General features: G+C 43.9%; 1 protein-coding gene across 1 annotated transcript in view; it reads right to left on the reverse strand.

The window, feature by feature from the left end:
* Positions 1–180: 180 nt before the first annotated feature.
* The window catches only part of LOC139927218 (rho guanine nucleotide exchange factor 28-like), a 42,066-nt gene continuing 16,522 nt past the window's right edge, over positions 181–25,724 (reverse strand). The window contains exons 10-39 of the mRNA XM_071919281.2: positions 19,232–19,353; positions 18,651–19,009; positions 17,840–18,014; positions 16,993–17,104; positions 16,684–16,764; positions 15,566–15,608; positions 14,420–14,509; positions 13,663–13,786; positions 12,708–12,852; positions 12,375–12,430; positions 11,545–11,602; positions 10,738–10,876; positions 10,090–10,211; positions 9,743–9,883; positions 9,063–9,313; positions 8,859–8,984; positions 8,567–8,684; positions 7,792–8,046; positions 7,235–7,311; positions 6,959–7,137; positions 6,710–6,807; positions 6,316–6,507; positions 5,551–5,679; positions 5,318–5,451; positions 5,176–5,223; positions 4,832–4,933; positions 4,494–4,658; positions 3,474–3,725; positions 2,340–2,709; positions 181–1,412 (exon numbers count right to left, since the gene is read on the reverse strand). Of these exons, the coding sequence (XP_071775382.2) occupies positions 1,222–1,412; positions 2,340–2,709; positions 3,474–3,725; positions 4,494–4,658; positions 4,832–4,933; positions 5,176–5,223; positions 5,318–5,451; positions 5,551–5,679; positions 6,316–6,507; positions 6,710–6,807; positions 6,959–7,137; positions 7,235–7,311; positions 7,792–8,046; positions 8,567–8,684; positions 8,859–8,984; positions 9,063–9,313; positions 9,743–9,883; positions 10,090–10,211; positions 10,738–10,876; positions 11,545–11,602; positions 12,375–12,430; positions 12,708–12,852; positions 13,663–13,786; positions 14,420–14,509; positions 15,566–15,608; positions 16,684–16,764; positions 16,993–17,104; positions 17,840–18,014; positions 18,651–19,009; positions 19,232–19,353 (4,454 nt within the window). The 3' untranslated portion in view covers positions 181–1,221. The remainder of the gene's footprint in view (positions 1,413–2,339; positions 2,710–3,473; positions 3,726–4,493; positions 4,659–4,831; positions 4,934–5,175; positions 5,224–5,317; positions 5,452–5,550; positions 5,680–6,315; positions 6,508–6,709; positions 6,808–6,958; positions 7,138–7,234; positions 7,312–7,791; positions 8,047–8,566; positions 8,685–8,858; positions 8,985–9,062; positions 9,314–9,742; positions 9,884–10,089; positions 10,212–10,737; positions 10,877–11,544; positions 11,603–12,374; positions 12,431–12,707; positions 12,853–13,662; positions 13,787–14,419; positions 14,510–15,565; positions 15,609–16,683; positions 16,765–16,992; positions 17,105–17,839; positions 18,015–18,650; positions 19,010–19,231; positions 19,354–25,724) is intronic.

Here is a 25,724-nt window from a genome sequence, read left to right on the forward strand (position 1 = left end):
ATGTACTGTACTTTATGACTCCTGCAGGTAGGAATATATATTATCCAATCAAATATAAAATCTAATATAAAAGCACTTGTAAACACAAATGTTTGCAACAAGATTTTTATATGCAGTACAATATTGTTAATATGGCACTTCACACAGTTTTGATTACATAGATTACAAGGGAGAACACATATCAAACAAAAAATATTAATGTTGACAGTACATCAAGCAATTTACACACAATAAATTACCAACTTGTCAGAAAAGGAGATAAACAGAAACAATGCTATAATCTTTCTTTACAGGAATCACTTACAGTATTGGATAGCAGGATTTTTGGCACTTGAGTGACGAAAGAAATTATACAAATATGAGTTCCTCTTCAAACATTGTGTGCATAGGTAGCCTTTCCATAAAACTATACATATATTTAATATTTATACAATGACGTCAGTATATTTCTTACGTATTCCAGATGCTCACAGTCCCTCTTAAATATCCTATGGGTTTTAAAATAACCATCATACTGGAGGAAAGCAGTTTATGCTGTACATGGTGTTGGGTTGCTGTGGGACTAAACTGGCTTCATATAGGTCTCTTTTTTGCAGTAAGTGCTCATGGGAAAATAATGCCAATGCTAATGCTTCTGTCCTGATTTCCTGCTGCTTTAGGTCCCAATGTTTAGGGCACATGGGTAACTCTGCCATCAAACAAGTGCAACAGATATTACAAAGGGCAGCACAAGTAGAAATGCTGATTTACAGAGACATTTACTACTGACAAGGGGAGCACAAGTATAAAAGCTGATTTACGAAGAGCTTTTTTTGGATAAAAAGGCACAATGGTTTGATTACTCAGGAAAGAGAGTGATAAACGGCCACGTTAATTGATAAAGGCACATGTTTCTGCAAATATTTACTTTACTTACTCCCTCATCTGATTATACAGGGTTTTAAACATGACAAATATAATAGTATTCTCTTGGAAAAAACATTCTTCAGAACATATTACATCCATTTAGATGGATGCGCACATAAAAACAACAACAACACACATACACACACGCACACACGCACGCACACGCACACACACACACACACACACACACACACACACACACACACACACACACACACAGGCCTGGCACCAAGCAACTGTATTTTAACAGGTACATTATTGTCAGTCCAGTTGTAGGTAGGGGAGCTTGCATTGCTCATTCCTCTTTCAGGATTCTCAGAGATAAACAATGTTCTCCTCTCCTCCCTCCTCCCCGTTCTGTCCTTCCAGAGAGAGGTAAGCCTGTGGGGTGATGAGGGGGGCGAGCGAGGCGGAGGGGGGGTAGTCGTCCTCATACAGCCCCAGGCCTGTGATCCCTGACCTCCAGGGTCCCAGGGAAAACCTGTCCAGTGGCGGGCTGAAGTCTGCTGGAATGAAAACAACAAAGACTCTCAGGACAAAGATCATATGTTGCAGGACGGGGTAGACAAACGCAAGGTAATTTATTGCAAGTTTTCATGTTGCGGAGCCTCAGCCGGGGAGAGATGCTCCACAGTGGAAAGGGACGTTCAGTCCCTCTGACAGCGACCCGCCCCACACCTGCCTGGGACGGGACAGGCAGAGTATGGTCTTCTGGCTTTATAAGCTCCGCCAAACTGCTCAGCCAGTGGAGAGGAAGGGTAAGCAGTTCTCCCTGGTAACTACAAAACCTGATAGTTTATGTGCAAACTTTGATTTCTCTTTTGGGACACTGATTGTTGAATTGCCTGCTGTGTGCTCTGAATTTGTTTTCTTGACTATGGACAAGTTGACTGAGGGGAAGGACCGGACACAAGGAAGACCGGCAACAGCTTAGAACACGGATGAACGGACTAGTGAGCACATTCAACCCGCCTGTATCTCACGCCTTCCCCTCTGAGTGGCTCCTCAGGTTGACGTCTCTCCCTGTAAATCCCACCTGAAGAAAACCCCGGTCTGGGAAGAATCTACTTTCATCGTCATCCCCCACTCCCTTCATTCTGCACTCTAAATAAACATGTTTTGCACGACAGTCAGTCATTTCCCCGGTGAATCGGTGCCTCTCCAGAGCCAAGTGCCACAATTACAATACAGAATCAAATCTTGAAGGCGAATGTATACGCCTATCCACCTCCATGCCTTTACTTTCCACTGCACTATTTCAAAGTGAAACTTCTGCCTGTTTCAGTCACATGAGGAAAATATGACATGAAATAAGGGTGCATTACTTTTCATAACTGTAACTGCAAATTTGTTATGAAATCTGGCTGAATATATCTGTTATCTGTCCCTGAATATACACTGAAAGAGAACTTGAACCTCATCAGTATACGTACTGTTGTTGGTCCTCTGTGGTTGTGTGGCCACCCCGCTGCTGAAGGGGTGGATGGAGTCGTTGAGCGGCCGGGGGCAGCTGTGGCTGTTGCTGTAGTTTGGGTAGGGCAGAGCGTCTGGAGGCGGCTTGCTGTGCGCCTGGCTCAGGAGGGTGTTGAGGCTGTTGTAGAGGCTGGGGCTGAGGCCGAGGTTAGCGGAGTGGCCGGGGCTGTGGAGGGGGCCGTCCTGGTTCTTCCTCGGTCCAGAATGGAGACGCTGGTTGTTGTTGGGGTGGTGGAGGTGATTCTGCTGCAGGGAGTGGAGCAGAGCCGCCTCATTCTCATACATCGAACAATTACCATCCAGGCTGCCTGAGCGACTGTGGCTGGACACCTGGGAGGGGGAAAGAAGCAGAGCGGTGAAATGGGAGGAGAAGTCTGCTGAAATGATTACACCTATATATATATATATATATAACGGTTATACCGATAAATCAATATGCTGATGTATCGGGCCGATATATACAGTATTATACATTCTTTAGATATCAGATATCGGCGAGTCAGTGTCATCTTGCTGATATGATAGAGCTTCCTCCCTGATAGTATCATAAAACAGTCTGTAATACCTGCAATGAAATTTTCTTTCCTTTTAAATTATTCAATTGCTGATAATGTTTTATTGCAAAGTAATTCTTCATTTGAAGAAGTAATGTATCCCAGAGTTTCCTCCTCTGTTGGGTTGGGTCACCCTCAGCCTTAAAGAGCTGCTAACACTAAAATAATTTCATTAGTGTTGGTTTCAGTGGAGAGTTTTAGTGTCCCATGATGGTCTAGATGCTGTTTCAGAGGCTTTTCCACCATGATAAGAATAAAATTGGGGGAAGCAGTAAATTCTTGCAATTTTTTGGCATGAAATTTAAAGATATTGAATATCGACACAAAATATCGGCTTTTCCTTCAAAAACCCTTATTGGTTGAACCCTAATCCCCCACTTGATTTCTTTTTACATGCTTATTTATTTCTCAGATTCTGCTCAGGATCTTCATCCTCATCTATCTCTCCCCGTCGGTCATTCCCTCTTTCTGTACCCTTTTACATTCTCTCCCTCCATTATCATCACTTTCTTTCTCTCTCTTTTCCTCTGTGTCTCCTACCTGGTATCCATCCAGTGGTATCATGACAGGGAGGCTGCTCTGGCGGTTGTGCCTCCAGCTCTGGAGCAGCATCTGCTGGGCTTCGATCCTCTCCTTCTCCCTCTCCACGCTCCTCTGGCCCTCCCTCAGTCGGTCCAGATTGTGCTGGTACTCCAGCAGCTGAGCCTCCAGCTCCTCACGCTCGCAGCGCAGCCTCTCTGCCTCCAGGAGGCACTGCTGCTCACGCTGCTCCAGCAGACTCTCCTGCTCACTCTGCCACAAGGAGGTTTGGGAGATATACTTAGACATCAGGCAGTTCAGGTGCTGTGTATCTGTCTTGCTGTGGTAATTACAGTGTTACTGCACTGCTGTTAATGTGATGTGATAGAAGGTTTCAGCACCTCAAGCACTTTACGAGCAAATTGGGGCTTTAGATTTGTGGAATTCAAGGAAAAAGCCAACCTAACCACTTTAACGCTGTTAAAAAACAGCTGATGGTGATCTACCTTGTGTTTCTGGGCCCATTTTATTATTTGGTGATGTATTTTTCTTATTCCTGCGGTTAACTAGCCAAACGTAGATGACGTAATGTCATGTTGAGATTATTCCAGCATAACTACAATTTTTCAACTACAAGTTTAATAGCAGAAAATTATTCAGCTATCTAAAACATCAACAATAAAGGTCTGGTATTGGTGTCAGCCCCTCAGAATCAAAGAGCAAGAGCTCCTTTCTAGAGTAAGCACAATCAACAGCAATGGTTTTTCCTCAGCTGTTTTGGAATGATTGAAAATGATTTCTCCAACTCCATGTCCTGGTAATTAGAAGTTCACACAGCTATCTAAACTCTTTGAATATCAAAATATTTGGATGGGACAAATTCTCCCACTTGGTAAAACTAGTCGGCACCCAGAATCGACCAACTTGAGGGGGCAGCCGCGGCTCCATGTGAATACATCGTGTTTGGTTGGGCTTCACCATCATGTTGCAGTCGTTTCTTCATTATTACTTTATCAAGACGGTGCTATGAATGAGGCTCACCTGTTGTTTCTCTCTGGCAAGACACTCTTTGTCCCAACGCTGCTGCTCCTGTTTCAGCTTCGCATGGAGTTTCTGAACCCCATCCACCTCTTCTCTCTTCCTCTCTAAACTCTTCCTTTCTACTTCCTCTCTCCTCCTATCAAGACTCCTCTGCTTCTCCTGCTCCTGGATGACAAGGGAAACTGTTTTAATTTTATCTGTCATTATTTCAAAATGAGGCAACTGAATTCTAATCCAACCTCTTCCAAAGTGATGTTGATATGCATTTATGTTTAATTTAAACAGCACAGCTATCATAATATTTAAAAAAAAAAATATCAGTTCAAGTTAATTCATACCAGGTTGTTTTGGAGGGAAGTGGGGGTGCGGAGCTGTGGTCGTTCTCCTTCCAGAAGGAGTTTCTGCACCTCATAGCAGCTGTCCTGGAGGGTGACAGCAGCCTGCGGACACCAGGGGGAGACACCTGATCACACTACAGTTACTGCCTGTATAATATCATTGGGACAATCTGGCGTCCCTCAGTCACTATTATCAGGCATTTATATTTGATGTTTACCCTCTCCATTCAAACAGTTTTCTGTTTGCTCTAGCCATTGAAAACGCTGGAGATACAAGTGGGTCAAACCAAATATTCACTCACACAGTCAACCACAGATATGGGGACTTGTGCGTCTTTTCTCACCTGCAGACTGTAGAGAAGCTGAGTCAGACTCTGGACACTCTCTGCCACCTACAGAAGACTGTGTTATTACAGGGGAACAGCAATGTACATCCAGCTTTATCCATCAACAAACATTGTCCATAAGGAACTAGAGTAGCGGAACCTTTAACTGCGTCCCGTTGGTGTCTCCTCTTGTCAGCTCTGCAGCAGAGCTCCACAGCGGGCCATCCGGCCCTGTCCACTCACTGTCTGACACAAGAGAGGTGGAGCTCACACTGAGCGTGCTCAGATAATCCGCTATAGGAACAAGAAAAAAGGGAAGGAACAATAAATTGCTGGCACACAGGAACTAAAGGACAAACAATGCAGAATGTACTGTATAAACCTTTAACTCACGTTCAGAGGGAGACTCCTGGATGCTGCCGTGGCTGTTGTAGCTGCAGCACTCTGGGCCTTGGACAGGAGAGCTCAGGCTGTGCATGGAAAGGGCCTCACGCGCCTGCAGAATGCTCATCAGCTTCTCCGCTGCAGAAGAAGCAAGCATCTGTGTTCATGCCTGTTCTGTCCACAAACCCAGCTCCCAAATGCCTAGAAAAATTATTTTAATGGATCTAAAAGACTAATGGTTATTTGGTTTTTGTTAGGTATATGCAGTATGGACAGCATGACCACTACATATACCTATTGTTAAGTATACCATATCACTTTTTTTTTAAGTTGAAACATTTTGTTGCACTTTTTTGTTTCTTATAGTATTATGTGTATGTCTTGTCTTTTTTTTTTATTTTGCACAGTAATTCTGTTCATAATATTTTTACAATTTTATCCAGATTTTTCTTAGCATATTGATTTGTCTCTTCTACTCTTATTCTTAAGTATTGATTTTGTGGTGCTTATGCTAATAAAAATCTTTCTCTATCTATGTTACAATACTGCCGTGTTTTGAAAAAGGTGCACTTTAGTTAGTTGTAGTTTAAAATGGACTCTGTATGCGTGTAAGTGTAAGAACAGGGGCGCCCCCAAAACATCTTGCTTAGAGCGGCCTAAGGGTAGGCAATATTAAGCATGAATGCTACATATACCTATTAATAGATATATGCAGCAGGACCTTCAGCCTCATGCAGCCCAAACCATTCGCTACCCATCCTGCCTCTTCCTCACCTTCTCTCAGAGCGGCTGTGAGGAGCGGGGAAGCCTGTCGCGGCACCTCAGTGTCGGTGTCCGGCTGGACCAGGAGGTGGCGCTGTGGGACAGCTTCCGGTGAGCGGAGGGTCAACTCTGTCAGCTCAGCATACAGCTGTAACTTCTCCTCCAGGCTGCTGCAGATGCGCTGGTCCTGACCCAACAGAGTCTCTGCACAAAACAAATACAAAATTGTGAAATTTGTATTTTATGTTGTTCTGTCAGATAAAAGTCGCCATTGTTTTATAATTACGCAAACTCACCGGCGTATATAGAACATGAAATAGCTAAATAATGGAAAAGAATAGGTAATAGTAGTCATTTATCCTGCATATCCGATTTATATGTAGATAGACCGAACTTTTTTTCTGACCTTGGAACTTGTGGATCTTCTGAACTCTGGCCTCTGCCGCTCTCCTGGCCTCCTCCGACTCAGCACTCCGCTCCTCCTCCTCCTCCTCTTCAGGACAACTGCCATGCAGGCCAGGGGGTTAGATAATGAATAACACACACACACACACACCAAACACACACTTATACACACATTAACCAGAAATACGCAGCCCTATACACATGCACACAGTAGACACACACACAAATACACACACACACACACACATACCTCTCTACAGCTTGTCGTATGTGTCTCATCCACGCATTCCTCTCCTCTCTGGTGGCGGTGTGAACTTCGTACATCTCCGGTCCCACTGAGGAGGCGGAGATGAGGAACATCCCTCTCTCCTCGTTGGCTACTTCCCTAACGATGAGCTTCTGCAGAGGGATTACGGGAGGCTTCTGGTCCTGAAAGAGTGGATAAAGCTCATAAATAAGCTGGGGAAGAATGCAGCGAAGACAAGTCGGTTCGGATTCGAAAAGTATTCGCCGGCTTGAGGCGTACCACGGCAGCAAATATGAAGCGCTGGTCTTTCTCTTGCAGGAAAACCAGAACATCTGTGAGCAGGAGGGCCAAAGTGTCTGAAAGGAGAATAGATAGATCGGGGGTCTGATAGTTAATGTCCTCTAAATGCAAAAGACTTTTAATCACAATACATTAGTAATAGTTACCAAAACACAGGTATGTTTTGATATGTACACTACCAGTCAAAAGTTTGGACACACCACATTTTTCTTTATTTCTACTATTTTCCACATTTTAGAATAATAGTAAAGACATCAAAACTATGAAATAACATAAATGGAATTATGCAGTGATCAAAAAAGCGTTAAACACATCAAAACTATCTAATATTTTAGATTCTTTAAAGTAGCCGCCCTTTGCCTTGATGGAAAGGCAAAGGCTTTGGAAAGAAATTCAGACATAGGCATCAACTTCACTATTTAAGCATAAGCCTTTAGATCAAAATGGCTTTATGATAATGAAAAACATAGTACATTCAATCAGGTGTGTCCAAACTTTTGACTGGTAGTGTGAGTGTCACAGAGAGAGACTCACACCTTTTAATCTGCCTGTGGCGGTCTTCCAGTACACCAGCCCTTTGTGCTGCAGGTTCCTGTGTTGGCTGCGCAGGTCCTGTTTGCGGAACACCTTGCCGTTCTTTAGCTTGGCAAAGCTCTTGTTCTCCAGCCGGGCCAGCACCTCCTGCAGCTCCTGACCCCTCTCATACTTACTAACACTCAGGTCCACCGTGGCAATGACATCACGGATCTGAGCGAGGGCGCACGACAGGTCCGAGTGCTCCTGACTTCCCTCTGCGGGGGGAAGAGGAGACACAGAGGTTATAGCACAATAACATAGAGAACAGTGTTGCCCAATTACACAACAGAAAACATATTAGACATTAGGGATGGGACGATGTATCGAAATTCAATATATCACAATACAAAAATGTGACAATACGTATCAAATGAATCGTGATATTAGCTCCATTTATTCTGCTGTAGTAATCACAAATGAGACGGCTTGACCATCACAAATTCACAAGCTTTCCATCCAAATTCTATTATTGTCACTTTGTAATAACATTGTTAAATTGTTTACGTTCTAGCAAGCTAACGCCATTGCTAGAAAGATTTGTGTAACAGAAATAAACATAATTCTGCACAGTCACACTTTGTTGTCATTGAACTTTTATTTATTACATCGTATCGTGGTCGCGAACTCCATATCACATATCAAATCGTATCGTGAAAGAAGCATATCGTCCCATCCCTGTTACACATGTACAGTTATATGTACAGCTTTGTTTGGAACACAGTACGGCTGACATACCCTGAGTGTACTGTAATATCCTCTCCAGCAGCACTGGGTACTTGGTGATGCGTTGAGTGACTAGCAGGATAAATTCTGGCACCTCCCTCCGTCTGACCAGAGAGTTATTGCTCTGTTGCTGTGTGAAAGAGAGTGGAGGGGTCCACACAAATATCAGAACATCAACAGTTCACTCCAGATGATAAACAGTATAAGAGCCAAAAAGCTTGAAAATTATAGTGTGTACAGTGCAAATGGCCTTTAGCAGAGTTACAGGGGAAAGTGCACTAAAGGCCTGAGAGCCGAAGCTTACTTTTATGAAGATTTGGAGTTTCTTGTTCTGTTGCTGCAGCTCTTTGAAGACGTTGACAGCCTCAGTGTGGTGACTACAGAACTCTCCATACACCTGCTTCATCTTCTCTGCGTTTTCATCTGAGAACTGAGACAGAGGTCATCAGAGATTGACTGTGGTTGTGTATGTGTGCGTAGGTGCGTGTGTGTGTTCATCTCCCCCCACCTGCTGAAGCAGTATGTCCCCGATCCGATGGATGAGGTAATTTCGGGGGTTTTCAGGTTGGGCTGTGGCCTGCCGGCGTTCCTGCAGCGCTCCGAAGAGGTTCCTGTGGAAGAGCAGCAGCGGGTCCAAGCAGGGGAAGATCCTGGCCACACAGTCCCAGTCCAGCTGCAGCTCCTGCAGCATGCCCCTCCTGAACACCTCCGACATGACCGTCAGGGTTTGGATGTGGTGCAGCTCCGTCTGCATCAGCTCTATACAGGGGGGGGGGGGGGGGCAGCACAGGTGCATTATGGGCACCTGAATATCTGGCGCAAATGTCCACACTTACAATTTCGGGAGTTTTAGTTATACAGGCATTTCTCCGAGGCCAAGATAGATAAAATAAGATGAACTTTATTGATCCCTGTGGGGAAATGTGGACATTACAGGAGCACAGGATGGGATATAAATACATAAAATAAAATAAAAAAGGTAGAGCATGTCATGCGGCTAAAGAGTCTCTACTGGCTAAAAATAATTCTCGCTATGATGACTTATTCTTTGAAGTTTACAGATTTACAAATGCATTGTCCAGTGAAGCGCATATGTGTAAGATGTGAAAATGTGTAGTATTAAAGTGTTAACTATCTCCATTTCACTCCATTGAGTTAGTGCTGTGAGGGGAGGCAGCATCATCTCACCGTAAATTACATCCTGTCGTTTGATGGTGTGCTTGTCATGTTTCCTGCAGAACTCTGGACTGACTGCAAGACTCCAGGACTCCACCTCGAGTCCCAGCAGGTCAGCTGACAGGTCGCTCAGCAGGGGGGCGTCAACTGCTTCTGTGACAACACAAAAACATCCATCATGTCTGCCTTGTAAATAACAATCTTCAGTTATTCTAAACTGACCTGCGTAGAACTATTTACCTGGTTAAATAAATGATAAAAATGAATGAATAAAGCATCCCAGTAGCTAAATATCATTACTATCATATGTGTGGTGATTATGTGTATAAGGAATTATCACATGAGCTTGACTTGCTCACCCTCTGGGGAGATGGGGGGGTCGGTGGACGGGGGCGTCGCTGTGATCGGCGTCCCCTCGTCAGTCAAAGAGCCACTAGCCCAAGCGGTCACACCGGCCTCACTGTCCACATCACTTAGCCGTCTGCGCAGGAGCAAACAGTTTATAACACATTTGAACATGGAACTTACTACAAAAGACAAAGTAAGAGTGTGTGGGTGCATGAGTGAGTAAAAAAGTTGAAATTCGATACCGATATTTTTATTCTGAAGTCGCCGATGGCTGATATTTTGTGCTGATATGCAAGATCTTTGTTCATGGCTCAAAAAAAGCGTTAGACACTAAAACACACTGAATCCCATACTAATGAAATTATTTTCAGTAGGTTAGCAGCAACTTAAGGCAGGGTGACCCAAAACTCTGGGATACATTAGACCTTAACTTGGAAAATGTATTTACAAAAAAGAAGAAGAAAAAAAACACAATTTAACAATTAAATGAATCATTAAATACAAAAAGAAAAGTGCAGGTTTCATTGCAGGTTTTACAGACTGTTTTTATGTAGCTGTGGTTGGGGAGGAAGCTCCATCATATCGGCGGCGGACCACATGACTGGCCCATATCCAATATTTAATGAAATGCAAATATCGGCCCCATATTGCCAACCTACCTGCCATCTATAGAGATGGAGAGACTCTTGGAGAGAGGGGCCACTGTTTCTCTCTTCTCCTTTGTCATCGTGGGAAGTGAAGAGGAAGAGGAGGAGGAGGAAGAGAAGAGCGAGGCTGGAGAGTTGTCTTTCACAGAGTCTGGAGCGGAGCAGGAAGAGGAATCAGTCACACTTTGGAGGCTTTCCCATTCTAAAAACAAATACTCCAAACGTCTGTTTAGTGTTCAGATGCCTTGTTTATGTCTAAGTGGAATAGTTACTGTATTGTGAGGCAGCGAGGAGGTCGGTGTTTGTTATGTTTCATTGTTTAACTGGGCCAGAGGTTTACTATTACGTCAATATCTTGGTCACAGTAAACTGATCTGGTCTGACCCTGACACCTGTGTCAGACATCTAAAACTCTATGAAGACTTAGAGCTTCACATAATGAAATAAAATTATTATTTCAGTTAGTGTGAGAAACACTCAACCTCTGTACTCAAATATACACACATGCATGCATACACACCTTAGTGCGTGAACACACACACACACACGCGCACACACACACACACACACACACACACACGCACACAAACACACACAACCCAGCCCTGATCCCCCACTGAGGGAGATTAAAATTTAACCTTTTAACAGGGAAAGAACAACAGGGAACAAGGGCGAGGGGGAGGTGAGGAGCAATGGCTTACTTAATCTATAGGAGAAACAAGGGAGGACAGGTGAAAAAAATAAAAAAAAGAAATAAAACCAAGGGAGGACACTATGAGAGAGGAGAGAGGGGAGAAGGAGCAGTAATTTCTAACTCACTCTGTGGGAGAGTCGAGGCCTTGCTTTTCATCGACGATGCATTCCTTTCCTGAGGCTTCTGAGGACACACATAATCATATTAACATCAGCAGCTGAAAATTATAATGTTTGTCTTTTTAATGTGCCATAAACATCAAGTTGTCGTCGCACTATTGTTCAAAATGTAAACGCTGGATTCAATTTGTGGTGGTTAGACAACAGAATTAAACTCCACCCTTGGATACTCTTACACTGTTATATATCATCGATCTGTGATGTTCGATGTGTTCCAGGAGTTACGTGGTTATGAACTGTTGTAATTTACTTTTTTGGTGTATCCACTTTCCCACAACCTGCCTTGTCTACTTCTACTTCAGATACTGATTTCCTACATTTCCAAGGAAGCCTTTCGACACAGATAAGAGGGCGTTGTTGCTTTGAATCAAAGGTGGGAGTATGGAAGTGGAGAAATTAGTATCTCTGCCTCTTCTACAATGGATATCGCCCTGTGTGATTGTTGACCACTGATATAAAATGGTGAGTGCCAAAACCTGACGTTTACCATTGACTTTTTAGATACTTCAGAACTTTTCTGCCATGAAACGTCATTGTAGCTGAGCTGCAAATTTACTACATTTGGCCAGTTATCCGTGGGAATAAGAAAAATAAACCACCAAACAACAAAATGGACCCAGAAATGCAAGGTACATTGCCAATAGCTGATTTTTTTAACAGTGTTAGTGTGTTTTTGGGTAGATTTTCCCTTTAAATCAAAATTTGAAATGATTCATTACTCTTGCTTGTGGTGGTTTGAGGTGAAATGAGGTGTGTGAGACTGGTGTGTGTGTTACCTTCCCACAGACTGCAGCCGACTCTCGACAGCCCTTATGGACACTCAGGAAACAGTCTGCAGGCAAAGATCAAATTTCAGTTCATCTGATCAGTTAATTGATAGCTGACACAATTACCAAAACTCTATTCCATGCGCAGACGGTTGCTTAACTGTCCCTCTCTTCAGTAAATGCTTACAATCGATGTTGATGTTGAAGGAGGAACAACGCTGACTTCATTGCTTTTGCTAAACAAAACATCGAGACTGCACGTGCGGAGATTTACGCGAAACCTAAATAGTTCAGCGACTGCGGGACATAAAACAACAACAGTACAGACAGTGTAACACTCACTGGAGCACTGCAGCAGCTCTTTCCCAGAAACAGGCTTATCACAGGCCACACAGAGAGACGGGCCGGATGGAGAGACAGGAACAAACTGGTGTCCATTGGCGGCTCCTGGCTTCTCCTTTCCCTCCTTCACCTCTTTCCCCTTCACCTGGAAAGCAAGTCGTAAATATTTTCAATCTCGTCACTCAGCGGGCTGCGGTTGATGCCACGATATCATGGGAACCGGGAAAAGTAAAATCAGACAATTACATGAGTATGACTAGTAGGCAGAGAGAGGCATACAGCAGCCATCTCCATGCTCACACACCTGTTTAAGTGGTGTTAGATGGGATAGAGGGGCCTCTCAGTGGGTTTATGTCTGTTTACTTTGTTAAGGTCCACAGGGACCGCTGCTGCTGCGGTGGTAAGTCACTCAGGGGGGAGTTAGGGGATTCCTCTGTGTGTGCGATAGAGGGATGTTTATTTTCTTATCAAAGTTAACAAGGAAGTCTAAAAGAGTGTGTGTTTACGCGTCCACGTGCGGCGTGTGTGTGTCTGAGCACGCATGGAAACATGCATTCAAACACGTGCACACATTTATAAGAGCGAGAGTATACTATACTATACTATGGAATGTGTTTTGGTTCCTCATGCTGTGCTGGGGGTCTGTGCATTATGTAAGAGGATATTTTCACTGTGTCCTGTTGCTAAGATCTGAGGAGAGGGAATTTTCTCTCTGGCCAAATAAAGGCACCATGTGCAGACAATGGCTCCCCAGCACAGGAATTTTGACCGAGCCTGTCTGAGTGGTGGTAAACCTTTTACTACGCTGCTTTGGGAGGCCTTTCAGTTCTGGGTTTTTTCAATTCTGTTACACACATTTTTTTTTTTTATCTGAAACTGCTTTAAAGCAAAATCTCAGCCTCAAACCGCAGGAATTGTATTTTCCACCGGAGCAAAGGTCATTTTGCTGCCTCACCTTGGTCTTGTTGCGGGTGCTGGACATCCTGTTCTTGAGGAAGCTGAAGGTCCGGCTCACTTTGTATTTCTCCGACTCAGCCTTGGAGGGGATTATATATTTATCCCACTCCTCATCCTCGATCCTGTGTCATTGTGAACATTTCAGTCAGCAGTCATCACAACTCATTAAATTATTTTGGCCTTTGGAAGACTGCAGCGTTCAAGTCCAACATGGACACGATTTATAATGATAATCAATTTATTACTAGTTCAGTAAATTAAATAAAGTTAAATAATCCGGGATGTTGGTGTCACGCTGGAATGGAAGAATGTCCAGCCTGCAGTCTTCCAGGACCCCTGGTTTACAGACCATTACTCTTAAGAACATGCTTGGCATGCTTGGAAGTTTTGAACCAACAGTCACTAAGGGCTCTAGTCTATGCTATTTATAGTATGACCTTGGCAAGATGCAATTAATAACGTGTCAGCTATTCATAGCAACTTATGCTAGTTACATTAGACATTCCAGGTGAAAGGTAACGATGACAGAAAGTAAAGAAGGGAAAAACATGCAACACCACATCGACCCAACAGTGTGGACTGACATTACAACTGTTAGTACTTCTGGAGATTCATTTTGGACCAAAAACACCTGCGAAGAAACCGCGTTGTTATTGGATGAGTTGGTGCATGATTTGACAACAGGGTTAGAATGGGTTAAGCCGGGCCGTCTGGGGCCTCGGCCGGTCTACACATGCATGGCAGCGAGAACATACTCTTTGAGGAACTCTGTGAGGGTGAGGTGTTGGAGTGAAGCGCTGCTCTCCTCCTCTGCTGACTGGGCCCGCTTACGGAAACCCAAAACCCTGCGTGGATATAACACACCTTAGACCTGGGTGCTGTGGTTCGGTCCGTCAGGAGACTTAAGATGTTACTGTTCCCCTCATCTACGATTATAAGTAAAACCTACATATGATCTATGGGTCCACAAACCTCTATTTAAATGAAAAGTCTATTTAAAGTGTGTATGGGACAGTGGGAAGACTACAGGTTTTACATGTAGCTGGTGACATCAATATTTGTTCTACATTCTGTTTTAGTAAACAATATTATAAAATATTAGCAAATGTTAATGTCAGGACTTTTACTGAACATTTGAATCCCTGGGGCAGCATCCACATTTTGTTAAAAAATAGATGCATGTAGCGTGTTGATATTGTGAGGGAGTAAAATGGTGGGTGAATCTGTTCAGACTGGGGTTCTGAATATTTTTAGAATTAATATGATCTAATACAATCATCTACTGACCTAATATGATAATCTAGTTATCTAATATGATCTAGCACGATGCTTCCTCTGTTAGCGATGCATGGTTTATAGCAAATGAAATGTATTAGAGCATGATAAACTGATGAGTCAGTAAGATGAGATAAATCACGGTATGAATATGTGCTGTTGACGTGCATGAAATCAAAAAAAAAAATACTGTGTGCCAAAAGGTGGGATTGTGAAACGAATGATACAGCTGGTTAAGCCTACAACATACATACTGTAAATTCAGTGTCAATAATATAGTCTGAGAATGAGCTAGATGTTTCTGGGGTCTGCAGTCCGGGAAAGCCCTCAGTCTGTCTGTTTACTCAGGGTTATTTTGAGGTTGCAATCAGAGCGGATTCTGGCCCCCGGCCTTGTAACAGGAAGTATGTCACATCCTGCCCAGCCAGACCCCAACCACAGGTTTAACACTGGGGAGACATACGCACACACACACACAAACGCACACATATACACATGCACCCACATCCAAGCCAACCTCTAACTGCTGGTCAACATTGGTGCCTAAAAAGAGAGGATGTCTGTTCTAAAAATCTGAGCAAGACCCTTCAAAGTTTGAGCTCAAGAAATCACAGACTGGTTTTTACCTCTTTTCCCTCGGAGTCTCAGTCAGGCTGAACGCTCTCTGCTCTGCAACGTAAAGTAACATGAAAGGGTGGATGTTACTATTTAATTTCAACAAGTTTGAAAACAGTATTGCTGATTCTTAGTAAGAGGTTTCAAAACCATCATCCCCAATCAGAATGAAATCAAAATGATTCTGTGTAGAAGCAAAGGTAAATATTAGAATCCCCGAAAAGGCCTTGGTCCAGCAAACCCCTACAGAGAAAGAGTAAACACAGGAAAGAAACTTGAAAAACCAGATGACAGCAAAGATGGAAAATCAAAAACAACAGGCAAACAAACATGTACCCAAGCAGGAGCAAAATAAAAACCCCAGAGGAGAAACAGCAATCCTCCTTCAGATGCTGTATAAGATGCTGTATGTGTAGAGAGAATTTTTCCAAAGCCTCTGGATACAAAATGCACAACGTTACATATTCAGGCCACTTCTTGTGAGTCTTTATATCATGTAAATGAGCATTTTGAATCAAAACAGTTTTAACCACTCATTTTTTCGAAATCACATTGTATAATTGGTAAAAAAAAAAAAAAAATTCTTGGCATGAAGCTTTGGAGAAAGTCTGCTCTTGATCATCCAGCACTACAAAATATTGGAAGTTAGGTCCATTACTGAAACAGCGGGTTGCACATCTCAAATTATGAGCACAGCACTCACCACCAAAAACAAAACCTTCAGACGGATTTAGGGCTGCACAATTATGTTTACCCAGATTATTGAGATTTTGTGATCACAATATTTGGGAAATTTATTTTACTGCAAAAAGTACAGTAAAATAATTTTGTTCCTCAAATCATAAAGAACAATAAAATAATTTTACTGCACTTTTTGCATCTTATATCAATATCTTGACTATATTCAACTACAGTGGGCATTCTATTCTATTCTATTCTATTCAGTTTCAATGTTGCTGATATGCCAATAATACAAGATTATACACAATTAATTGTGCAACCCTACATAGACAATCACCAATCTGTCCCATGGTTCACCGAAAACAACAACGATGAAACACACTGTAACCCAGAACGCATTCACCGACCAAGTTTCCAAGTTGCTGTTCGATGCTGCACTTGTACTTACTAACTTGGTTGAGACGAGAGAGGGATTTAGAGAGAGATAAAGCCTGAAGGAGAGAACGACCGCTGCTGCTGAATGCGCCATCTACACAGGACAAAGGACGGCCTTAATGGTGTATACTCGCTCGTGCACACACACACACACACACATACACACACAACAACACACACATATACTTTATAGAAGTTGAGTGGGAATGATTTATGACACCTGTCCGGTCCTTCCTCTGTCAGACATGTGGCACATGTGTCCATTCAGCTGGTCCCTGGGGAACAGAAAGGTCAAAGGGCAGAGGGGTCAAAGTTCACTCACCTTCTGCCAGGTCAGAGATGGCCGCGTCTCGGTTTAGCAGGGGCCGCGACGGCTTCGCCTTGGGGGAGGAGTAGGAGTAGGAGCGCAGACGAACCTCAGCTTCCTCTGGATTCTGGATGAGAGCAGGAACAGATTAGGCATGCAGACAAAGTGAAATGTACACATCCCTTGTGGCAGACCAGACCGGCAACGGAAAGTTCACCGCTTCAGTCCTGCGAACAGCCAACTTGGAGAGCGGTAGAATGAGCTGGCTTCTAGTGCGATGACAGATCCAGTCAATATGTCTGACCTTTTCTGCACTACATTGAGCTATTGACTCTGTCTGGTCTTACCAGCTGTCTGTATGGGATGTGTTGTGGCCACTTGCTAGGTGTTTTATTGTGCTTTTATGTTTTTATTGTGTGTTTTCAGTGCAAACCAAATTTCTCTCAAAGGACAATAGACTTTTAACAGCTGAATGAATGATCCACCAATTAAGTGGATCCAGTCAATTAAGTGGACCTGAGCATGCTGGAGACAGACTGTCAACTGGTTCCTGATGTTAGAAAAGAAGTTACACTATCACTACAAGTCCTTGAGCAAGGCACTAAACACCACACCAGTCGCGTCGATTCTGCAGATCAAAGTCAAAGACTGTTGAATACCTCACATATAACTGCATGAGTATACAGAAGCGAGCAACCATTACATTATCAATCGTTTTCCAAGAAATTGGGAGAAACAGGAGAGAAAGCTCTGCTGGGTTTCGATCCTAGGCCACATGTGATTCTGCAGGCGGGGAACATGGATATTCCAGTGAACATGTTAAACAGCAAAAACAAAAGGTATAGTACATATGAAGGCGTACCTTGGTAGACTTGTGTGTGCTGTCGGAGTGTGTGCGGTTAAAGTCTGGCGATGTGTCGAAAGAGTCCCTCTCTTCTCCTGAGCTGGACTGGAGGACGGGTTGCTGCTTTGGAGATGAGGAGGGGCAGGAACGGCCCAGTATGTCGTCTTCACCACTGTCACACTCAAGACTGGGACTATTCACACACACACACACACACACAAACAAACACAAGCCATTATATCTTTGGTGCGTCATCATCCTGTAGTCTGTTGAAACATGAATTGTGTCTACTTCATTCCACACTGTTACTTTAGGGCTCACATGGAGGATCCTGCAGCACTGAGGAAGCTGTGCATGCTCTGAAAGGAATGTACTGAGCAACTTCAAAACACAAACCGCCCAATTGTGTTCAAGCTTCCTGCGACTTCCCGTCACTGTGACTGCGACCGCTGCACTAAACATCAAATAATGCTTTGTTGAAATCTTAGAGAGATGATTCTTGGTTATCTTAATATGGGTTAGCCATAGAAATGTTTCTCATTCTTTTAAAAAAACAAAACAACACACAAAGCATCTAAATTGGTCCAACACTTTAATACGCAGTTGCATTGCTTTCATTTTTCAACCAAATCATGGAATCAAATTGGCCGCAATGCAGACTGTTGGCTCTCTCATTTTGTTTGGATCAGATTTTCACAAAATACTGAACCAGTGGTGAGGAAGCCACATTAGAAGCTGCACAATTAGAGATAATAGTTTTAATCCAGTTTTTCATGCACATTTCTGAATGTTTGAGTCATAAAGATTAAACCCAGAGATAATGTCCTACCTCAGGCCCCGGGTCGCCTCCGGCAAGCTGGTCCCTCTGTGACCGAAACCAGGAGAGACTGGCAGGCACGGCTGCGTCTGACGCCTCTGTCCTCCCTCAAACACACGGAAGGCGGAGGCCAGGGGGGAGGAAGGAAAAGAAGGGGAGGAAGCAAAGGGAGAGGGGGGAGAGACGTGAGGGGACGGCTCCCTGGGATGACCGACGGCCGAGCCTTGGATTCCCCTCTCCCCGTTCTGGGCCGGGGATGGGTGCCGGGTCTGGAGGCAGGTGACTGAGTCCCAGCATGGGCTGCCGACCCGGGCCACAGAGCCCCCCTCGTCCTCCCCTGGAGAGCGGTACTTTATATCCACATCATCAACCTGCAGCAGGGAAGGGAGAAAGTGAGGAAAACAGCAGGAATCCTTCCACTGACTGACCGGCATGCTTCTGGTTTGTAACCATTACCCCATAATATGTACCCAGTCATCGTTTTTTTTAACTTAATGTTATGAAGCATATGGTTGTTGTTGGCCAGCTGATGTCATCCGCTCACACTAAACAGAAAGAGATGGCGTTTCCTGCGAATTTTCACCCCGACTCACCTGGTCCACCAGCATGGCATTGGCGTACACTTGGTCTTTGCCGTGTATCATGGCCGACAGTCTGGCAGCTGCAGCCAGAGTCGAGGACGCGGCCTGGCTCTCCCTTATCGACTGGCTTTTCTCTGCAGAGAGAGTGGGAGGGAGGGAGGAGGGAGCCACAGACAGAGGAGGGGATTTTTCAATATTACATTCAGTTTCCACAGCAACACCAAGTAACTTTTCACAAACACAGGAAGTGACGTGCACATCCTGGGCAGTTGCATGTCATTGTTCAGGACCAGGAGTCTCAGAGCCGGAGTGTGTGTGTGTGTGTGTGTGTGTGTGTGACTGTGTGGCCCTCGCATGTGCCTGAATTTGTGAGCATAAGTGGACGTCTGCAAGCATGTTTTATCCCCACCCTGCCGTCCATATACAGCGGAGTGGAAATAACTCCTGGTGAGCACACAGTAGCATTCAGAGGAACACTTTCCACACAGTAGGGTCACTGTGACCGATCCCCCTGCCATGGCTGTTTAACAGAGGAAAAACACACACCGCTCCCTCTGGGATGTTGCACTCTACAAAACACAGCTTCTCCTCAACAGAATTTCTTAGAAAGTGTTTCAGGTATAAGGGAGTAAAAGAACCTATGAACACACACACACACACACACACAAAGAGGCTGAAGGAAAACCTTACCAGTGACAACACGCAATACAAAGAACGATTTGATGAGCCATTTTTGTAACATAGTCAAGTATTGTGTCAGAGCTTCGAGGGAAATTCAGTCAAAGAACTTTATTAATGTGACTGACTTCTGTTTTAAAGGCCCAATTCCAATGAAAAACACAATTCTACAGCTTCCTGCTTGGTTATGAGGCATTTGAGATGTGAATTGGTGTGAATGAAAAATCCCACACCCTGAAAATCAGGGTGTGGGATATTTTAAATAAACATTGTATGACAGAAACCTCAGCTTGCTCTTCATTGCTTCATAATCATCTTAAAATTGGGTGAAATGGCTGAGGTATTTAATGTCAAGAACAACGATAAATAAACGCACCACTCTTCTTCTTCTTCCACTCTGCGCAAGTGTAACCGGTCTGTTGTGACTGCAAGCTAGATAGTTACTTTTGAGAAGCTAATGATTTTGAATCACTAATCAAACATGGCAGACAGTTGTTGTTGTATAATACCTGGGTGTCAACCTACACAAAGCCAAAGAGGAAAATTTACGGTGAGCTTGGCTATTTCACTGGCAAGTATGGGACTGCTCTGTTTAGATTCAGCATTCCTATGCAGCGCACATTTCCATTAGAACTGCATTCTGAATTTTACTCAACACTTTGTGGGGTTTGCCAAGCTTACCAGATTTACACCTGATGTCATTCTTTCAATCAACTCAAATAAGCAACTACTGTCTGCAAGAAGCCACCGTGCTTTATTCACAGGTAAAGCTTTCACACTCATCCAATGAGCTGTATCCCCTCTCATATGCTATTGTCTGTCCAACACATCCAACACTGTTTACAATTTTCACATGTGGTCACCTCCAGTGTGAGATTGGCCGTCAACTTGTTTTGAACAGAAATGATACACACACACACACACACACACACACACATACACACACTTATCAAAACAAGCACTAGATGTAGTAAAAATGTGTGCTTGTTTGGGTTTTTTTTGTAAAAATGAAGGCATGTTTTCAGTGAATTTATTGCACTTTTACGGTGATTTGCCAACAGATCAAACTGAATTGGATGTCACCAACATGGGTGTTTAACTCAACACTTAACTTAAACTTGAGAGAAAAATCCACCATCGGATACTTTTATATATCCTTAATCTGTAATGTTCAATCCCAGGAGTTAGAAGTGTTGTAACAATTTTTTTTGGTGTAGCTACTTTCCCTCAACCTGCCTCATCTACTTCCAGTTTTCCAGTTGAGAAAAAGTGAAAGTTGCACCTCTTACTCAAAATGCAACATGTCTTGTAGCTGCATTGCATTCTGGTCTATTAAGGCTACTGCCAGTTGAGAAATTGGTATCTCTGCCTCTTCTACGATCTGCATTGGTGCAAAATGGAGAGTCTAGAAAGAAGCACTTTCTCTTTGATTCTGAGGGACTGACACCAAAACCTGAAGTTTACTGTTGATCATTTAGATAAAAAAAAAATCCATTGCAGCTGCCACCTCAATGGGAATAAGAAAAATACATCACCAAATAACAAAATGGGCCCAGAAATGCAAGGTACATTGCCAATAGTTGTTTTGAACAATGTTAAATGTGTTTTACGGTGGATTTTTCCTTTATGATTTACACGTAGCTTATCATGATTTTATCTTTCACTCGATTACCAACAGAGCACGGCACTTAACCCCCAACTACTCTAATGGAGCTGCCAAGTCACTCCCAGCTGCTCTAGTGGAGCTATTAAGTGGCCAACAGTAGCAGAATTTGGTTGAATTGGGCTCTCAGGTATGACTGTGAATAACTGTATGAATGTGAAGTAGGGCATGGAGAAAGAGCATTCACATTCTGCTAAACCTTCCCTGGATAAGAGAGTCAGGTTCTAACGACATTAGCAACAGGCAGTAACAGTGCAGTACTCATCAAGCTAACCAGCGGAGGCAGCCTCATTAGCTCAGTTATATTATGTTCCTAATGACAGAGTCACCTTACACTGGCCAAGCCATGCCTGCAACAATGCCAATGGCGCAAAAACACATATCTGGCACTGCTATGTCTACCTAAACTATTCAAGTAGCTATTAAAAGGCGAGACTCAACAGTTTTCTTCAAGAACAAATCCACAGTTGATCTCTGTTTCCCAGCCAGCAGCACTGCAGAGGAGAAGACAAGTCCAGTATTTGTAGCAGAGAATAAATCAGACAGACAATTGGCTGTGCTTCCTGTAGGCGGTGTGTCCCATAAATCTGAGAGGCAAACAGGGAGTCAAGCAGACACTGACGAGGACACCAGATGATTCCTGCGCCCTCCACATCAAACACACCGGGATAGATTCAAGTCCATGTTGAACCACCACAGGACACGCAGACCACACTCCACATCAATCCTGAATCCCCAAAGCCCTGAATCATCCCGAGAACCACATCATATCTCCCAGAGGAACATAAATGTACTGCAAATTCCTACAGTCTGAAATTAGTGGAAATGGGAGAATACCAAGCTACAACCTGGCCTTCTATTGTTAAAACACTGCTGGGTCCTGCGTAAATCCACATGAAAACGCTATATACACTTGAATCCAGATCCATAATATCTGCACAAAGTCATGTTAGACCTTCTATTACACTTCGCTTAACTTCGGTGCACATCAAATCTGAAGAGGGTCAGAACCGGGATGTGGGTCAAACCGCTGTTTGAAAGCAGATATTGTTCCACATAAAACCAGTTCAGGAACTTGACGGACGGGCCTAATAGTTCAGGTTCTGGGCCCGGTCCAAACCCACAGCTGGCCTCCGCGGGCCCTATCATTGACACACCTCCGACCCATAAACAGTGCCGCAGTGAACATTACTGTCAAGCGCTGAGATCTGTGTTTAACATTAGTTAACTGGGAGAATAACAGAGGGGCAGGCGATTCGTATTACTGACAGGTTAGAGCCGACCAGAATCAATCCATCAGCTGGAGCGGTTCTCTTATCGCCGCGGCTGAAGCGCTGTCCACAGGTCTCCCGTTTCAAAAGCTCAGGTTTTAAGGAATGCAGAGCAGTGTGCGGGGTTGTTTGTATAGGATTTTGCTCCGAGAAAAGGTAGGCTGCATGTGATATTCAGAGCACGTCCCTGAGTGAGAGCCAAGACTATACAGTAGCACTGCCGGGAAGGTAGCAGCAGCAGCAGAGAGAGAGAGAGAGAGAGAGAGAGAGAGAGAGAGAGAGAGGGAAAGAGAGAAGAGAGAGGGAGAGAGAGAGAGCTCTACAGAGACCCAGACAAAGACAGCAGTCAGTGCCAGGTTTCCAGACCAGGGCAGTTAAACACAGAGTGTGACCCTTCAACCCGTGCACACCCCATGGGAGAGAGAGATCGAGGAAGGCAGGGGGGAGGGGGGGGGGGGAGGAAAGCCGTCACAAGGACTCTTTCTCAAGGTTCCCTCTCTTTGGGAGCTGCTGGTGTGCTTAAATTGCGAAAAAAAAGTTAAGATAAACAGAAGATCATAATCGTTAACTGTGACAAACACCAAGGCTTGTTTATTATGAGTTTAAAAAGCTTATTTGTTCATGCTGTCACTGCTTTTATGACGTAGCGTGCGCATCAAGCACCACAATAAACAATTGTCACTTTGGAGAGAGAGCTGGGAGAAATTACAGTCAGAGTAAAATAACAAGCCGTGCCTAAAAAAGGAGAAAAAGAATCACAATAGAAGGTGTTATTACCTTATAAAAGGGGAGAGGTAATTATCTGACCAAAATATTCTGGAGGGCAGCTTAAATCGTTAAAACAATTGTCCACCAAAATCCACAAGCCCGCACTGAGTTATGACACCTGCGGCCTAACAAGCCGGTCCAAGCATCACATCATGCGCTCACACTGTGTTTACATTTCAGTGCGTCACCCAGCCAGAGAGATCCAGGAAGAGGTAAATCCACAGCACACACCGATCTGTCCTCACAGTGGAGAAATAAACTGTGGCTCCGCACACCTGAAATCACATTTCACTTCACAGGTGCATTGTTACACGACAGGCAGTTTATTCCAGCTTTTGAGGTACAGTTGCTAAGTGGGCATTTCAAAAATGTATCCACCTCAAAAATGTGCGTTGAGTTACTGTAAAAGTTTATATAGTGCGGTGGGTTCTGCTGTCCAAATGAATAATGAGAGTGTGTAAAAAATGGGGTAATGTCAGTCACAATTAAGAAGCAATAATGTGGATAATCTGCTGAAAGTTTACGGTGAAAGATGAGGAAAAGATGACTGGAGCTGAGCCATGACATAGGCATGGCAGTAACTTGATCTTGCTCTCTGTCTCTTTTTTTCTCCCCCTCTCTCCCTCTCTCTCTCTCTCTCTCCCCCCAACACACACACACACACACTGCAATGAACTGCTTAACCACAGTGGTCAGATTTTGCACTATTTTAAGCGTTCACCTTAGTGCCCGCTCTCCAATGGCCAGCGATGTAACAACACACTTGTATGCCAGTGTCAAGTACTAGGATTAAATTGATTTTGGTTAAGATAATGATGAACTGACAGTCTGATGTGGCGCACACAGCACTCCAGGACCAATGACACTTCAATGACAGCCTCAAATGAGGGTACAACAAAAACCTGATCATCATGAATGTAGGTGTGTGACAGCATCCAGGAGGTTTTCAGTGAAGCCGACATCTGTACAGTCTAACATCCGGCAGTCACATGAGGCCATGACACCTCAGCAGGTTCATTCATATACACAACAGTGCGGTCTGAAGATGTCGAAAGCACCGAGCCACTCAATAAGCCTCGAGTGGACATCTGACATTCCCCAACATACTGTCAGGTATCAGGTTACATCATTAGCAAACATGTAGCTATCTCACTGTGATTGAGCCAGAGCTGCAGTGGGGGTCTGTGAGTAAGTACGGGTAATGGGAACAGGCTAATTTTAACTTTACTGTTCCAGAGTGGATGGTGGAACGTGTCTGCCAGGAGGCCAGTTTGTGGTATTCTGTCGAGACTTTCTAGGGTAGAATTTCACTCCACTGGATTTGCCATCTATAACATGATGTAACCATGAGGGGAGAGATAGAAATGAAAAAAAAAAAACCCTGCATAATCTGCTTATTTAAAAGTAATTAACATTCTCTCTACAATCAAGCCACATCTATCTAATATCTGTCAAACACTATACAGCAAAATTAGGGTGCAGGCAGAGAATATTTTTATGCATTAATCAACGTGACAGTGACACTTGTGTTTTCCAAGGATGTTTGACTGTCTGTCAAATGAAAAGTGACCTAATGAACATTTACAGTTCCCCATACAACCAAGAAACCACAGTCATCATGTAATGAAAACAAAACGCAGTTTCTACGAATCAATAAATTGAGATTCCTGCATCTACGCATCAATCAATTATTATTACCCAGCGGTACCTTTTTTTCCTGTCTTCCTGCGTATCCTCATCTTGGGAAAAGAGGGCCAGGAGTAGTTGAAAGGAGAGTCCGAGTCTGAATCCATGACTTGCTTTCTTCAAGAAATCTTCACCCAAGCTGCTCTGGGTGTTTGTGATAAAGAAAGGAACAGCGGCTCAATTTACATCCATTTCCCAGTGAGCTGAACAGACTGTGGACTAGCGGCAGCATTCGCTCTCCTTTTTCCAGAGCCTCACTGGAGACACACTGACACTTCAGGAGTGAGCCAGCATGTCCACCCCCCCCCCCCCTCCTCCCCCTCCTCCCCCTGTCTACCCCAACTACCCCTCCCCCTAAAATCCTCCCCCTCCCCCTCCTCCGCAGCCACACAGCAACTGTCCGGCAGAGCTAGGACCTTTCCCTGTCCTTCTGCCTAAC

This window comes from Centroberyx gerrardi, chromosome 8 (genome assembly GCF_048128805.1).
Source record: "Centroberyx gerrardi isolate f3 chromosome 8, fCenGer3.hap1.cur.20231027, whole genome shotgun sequence".
NCBI classification, from domain to species: Eukaryota; Metazoa; Chordata; class Actinopteri; order Beryciformes; family Berycidae; genus Centroberyx; species Centroberyx gerrardi.